The sequence below is a fragment of the Oxyura jamaicensis genome, assembly GCF_011077185.1.
Source record: "Oxyura jamaicensis isolate SHBP4307 breed ruddy duck chromosome 31 unlocalized genomic scaffold, BPBGC_Ojam_1.0 oxy31_random_OJ64959, whole genome shotgun sequence".
In the NCBI taxonomy this organism is placed as follows: domain Eukaryota; kingdom Metazoa; phylum Chordata; class Aves; order Anseriformes; family Anatidae; genus Oxyura; species Oxyura jamaicensis.
The window spans coordinates 1-1962 of record NW_023304938.1 but is presented as its reverse complement, the minus strand read 5'-3'; the positions used below and the strand labels follow the sequence as shown (position 1 = coordinate 1962).

General features: G+C 64.4%; 1 protein-coding gene across 1 annotated transcript; it reads right to left on the bottom strand.

Annotated features, from left to right (window-relative positions):
• Nucleotides 1-5: 5 nt before the first annotated feature.
• Nucleotides 6-465, bottom strand: LOC118158546 (DNA-directed RNA polymerase III subunit RPC7-like; the record flags this gene model as incomplete). The annotated part of the gene is made up of 2 exons (XM_035313217.1): nucleotides 6-98; nucleotides 207-465. Coding segments are annotated over 2 exons (352 nt in total), but the record flags the coding sequence as incomplete, so codon positions are not given.
• Nucleotides 466-1962: the final 1497 nt, after the last annotated feature.

Below are 1962 nucleotides of genomic sequence, written 5' to 3'. Positions count from 1 at the left end.
CCCCCCCCCCAAAAAAAAAACCCACGCACCTGGGTTCCAATCGATGGCGCCGTCAACGGGGCTGGAGACCTGGTACTTGTCCGAGTAGCGCTCGATGTCTGCGGGGTGTGGGGGGGGGACATCAGCGGGGTCACGCTTTGTTGTGGGGGGGGGGGGGGGGGGGGGCCCCCACCCCCCCCCCCCCCCCGCCCTCCCCCCCCCGGTACCTCTGCGGGGCGCCCCGGGTTTGATGAAGTAGGGCAGGTTCTTCATGGCGCCGCGCAGCTCCTGCTTGAGGGCCAGCACGTAGCCCAGCTCCTCGCCCCCGGGGAGCGGCACCGGGCGGTACTCCACGGGCTGCGGGGTGCCATGGGACAGGATGGGACCCCGGCTGGCCCCCCGGCTGGCCCCCCACTTGTCACCCCAACTGGCGCCCTGCCTGGCACCCCGGCTGGCACCCCAATTGTTGCCCCAATTGTCACCCCCCTGGCACCCCAATTGTCACCCCCCCTGGCGCCCCAATTGCCGCCCCAATTGTCGCCCCAATTGCCACCCCAATTGTCACCCCAACTGTCACCCCCCCTGGCACCCCAATTGTCACCCCAATTGTCACCCCCCTGGCACCCCAACTGTCACCCCAATTGTCGCCCCGCCTGTCATCCACCTGGCACCCCAATTGTTGCCCCAACTGTCACCCCAAATGGCACCCCAATTGTCCCCCCAGTTGTCACCCCAACTGGCGCCCTGCCTGGCACCGTGACTGGCACCCCATTTGTCGCCCCAATTGTCACCCCAACTGTCACCCCAACTGTTGCCCCAACTGTCACCCCAACTGTCACCCCAACTGTCGCCCCAACTGTCACCCCAACTGTCACCCCAACTGTCACCCCACCTGGCACCCCAACTGTCGCCCCAATTGTCACCCCAATTGTCGCCCCCCTGGCACTCCAATTGTCGCCCCAATTGTCACCCCCCTGGCACCCCAATTGTCACCCCAATTGTCGCCCCGCCTGTCATCCGCCTGGCACCCCAATTGTTGCCCCAACTGTCACCCCAAATGGCACCCCAATTGTCCCCCCAGTTGTCACCCCAATTGTCATCCTGTCATCCCACCTGTCACCCCAACTGTCACCCCGCGTGGCACTCCAATTGTCACCCCAACCGGCACCCGCCTGGCACCCCTGCCTGCCATCCTGCCACCCTGCCACCCCAATTGTCACCCCAACTGCCATCCCATCACCCCAATTGTCACCCCGATTGCCACCCTGCCATCCCGACTGTCACCCCCGGTTGTCACCCCCCCCCCCCAGTGCCATCCCGTCACCCCGAGAGCCACCCCAATCGGTACACCAACTGCCACCCTGACTGTCACCCCAGCTGTCACCGTGTCACCCCAGCTGTCACCCCGTCTCCCACCACCCCAAATGTCACCCTGACTGCCACCCGAGTTGTCACCCCAACTGCTGTCTTGACTGTCACCCCAGTAGGCATGCCAGCAGCCAAACTGTCACCCCGACTGCCATCCTGTCACCAAGAGTCACCCCAACTGCCACCCCGACTGTCACCCTGTCCCCCTCAGGTTGTCACCCGAACTGCCACCCCAATTGTCACCCCGACTGTCAACCTGTCACCCCAGTTGTCACCCCAATTCCCATCCTGTCACCCCAATTGTCACTCCGATTCCCACCCTGTCACCCCACTTGTCACCCTCTCATCCTGTCCCCCCACTTGTCACCCCGACTCCCATTGTGTCACCCCGACTGCCACCCTGTCCCCCCACTTGTCACTCTGTCACCCTGTCACCCCGACTGCCATCCTGTCACCCTGACTGCCACCCTGTCACCCCACTTGTCACCCCAATTCCCACCCTGTCACCCCACTTGTCACCCCGATTCCCATTGTGTCACCCCATTTGTCACCCCGACTGCCATCCTATCTCCCCACTTGTCACCCCACCTGCCACCCCCCATTGCCACCCCCCCC